This window comes from Merops nubicus, unplaced genomic scaffold (assembly GCF_000691845.1).
Source record: "Merops nubicus isolate BGI_N331 unplaced genomic scaffold, ASM69184v1 scaffold32645, whole genome shotgun sequence".
Taxonomy (NCBI): Eukaryota; Metazoa; Chordata; class Aves; order Coraciiformes; family Meropidae; genus Merops; species Merops nubicus.
The window spans coordinates 543-1236 of record NW_008610847.1 but is presented as its reverse complement, the minus strand read 5'-3'; the positions used below and the strand labels follow the sequence as shown (position 1 = coordinate 1236).

At 62.0% G+C, this 694-nt stretch overlaps 1 protein-coding gene across 1 annotated transcript in view; it reads right to left on the bottom strand.

The window, feature by feature from the left end:
- Positions 1 to 253: 253 nt before the first annotated feature.
- The window catches only part of LOC103773663 (piezo-type mechanosensitive ion channel component 1-like), a gene marked incomplete at its 5' end in the record, with an annotated part of 757 nt that continues 316 nt past the window's right edge, over positions 254 to 694 (bottom strand). Inside the window, 2 exons of the mRNA XM_008941038.1 lie at positions 254 to 503; positions 641 to 694. The exon at positions 641 to 694 is cut by the window's right edge and continues 3 nt beyond it. Coding sequence (XP_008939286.1) covers positions 254 to 503; positions 641 to 694 — 304 coding nt within the window. The remainder of the gene's footprint in view (positions 504 to 640) is intronic.

Sequence of the window (694 nt, the reverse complement as noted above, 5' to 3'; positions counted from 1 at the left end):
TGCAGCCAAGGGTGCCCAGTGGGTGAGGGGGGCCCAGCTCCCATCCCCCACCCCGGGAAGGCACGACATGGTCTCTGCAGGTCTGGACGGCTTCAAAGCAAAAACCGTGCTTCCCAAAAATGGAGTGCTGAGCACCCTGCATCCCGCTGCCTCCCCGGGCAGGATACGGCCCCAGTTCGGGGGTGGGGGGGCTGGTTAAGGCATTGGCGGTGATGTTCCCAGCAAAGGGAGGGGGGCCTGGAGCCCCTTCCCCTTACTCCTTCTCTCGTGTCCACTTGATCATGGTCTCGGGGGAGCGGTAGAGGAAGATGAGCTTGGCATAGAGCTCTTCCTCCAGCTCCAGCTCGCCCGTCTCCCGCACCAGGAAGATGTCCTGGCACAGCTTCAGGATGCGATCCACGCAGGGCAGCTCCTCGAACATGATGGAGTGGGAGATCTCACTGAAGAAACCCCTCACGAACTTCCCAATCACCAGCACGATGGACACGTAGAGCCCCATGATCCTGCAGGAGAGCAGCAGGGAGGGGGGACACACACACACACATCCTGTACCTCACCCCCCCAGCTTCGCAACCCTTTTCGGGGTGCAACCGAGGGGGTCCTCCCCCACCAACACACCTCACAGAGCCCTCCCACCTACCCGTAGCCAGCCAAGAAGCCCAGGCTGGGGGGGCTGACTTTGTCGTTGAAGATG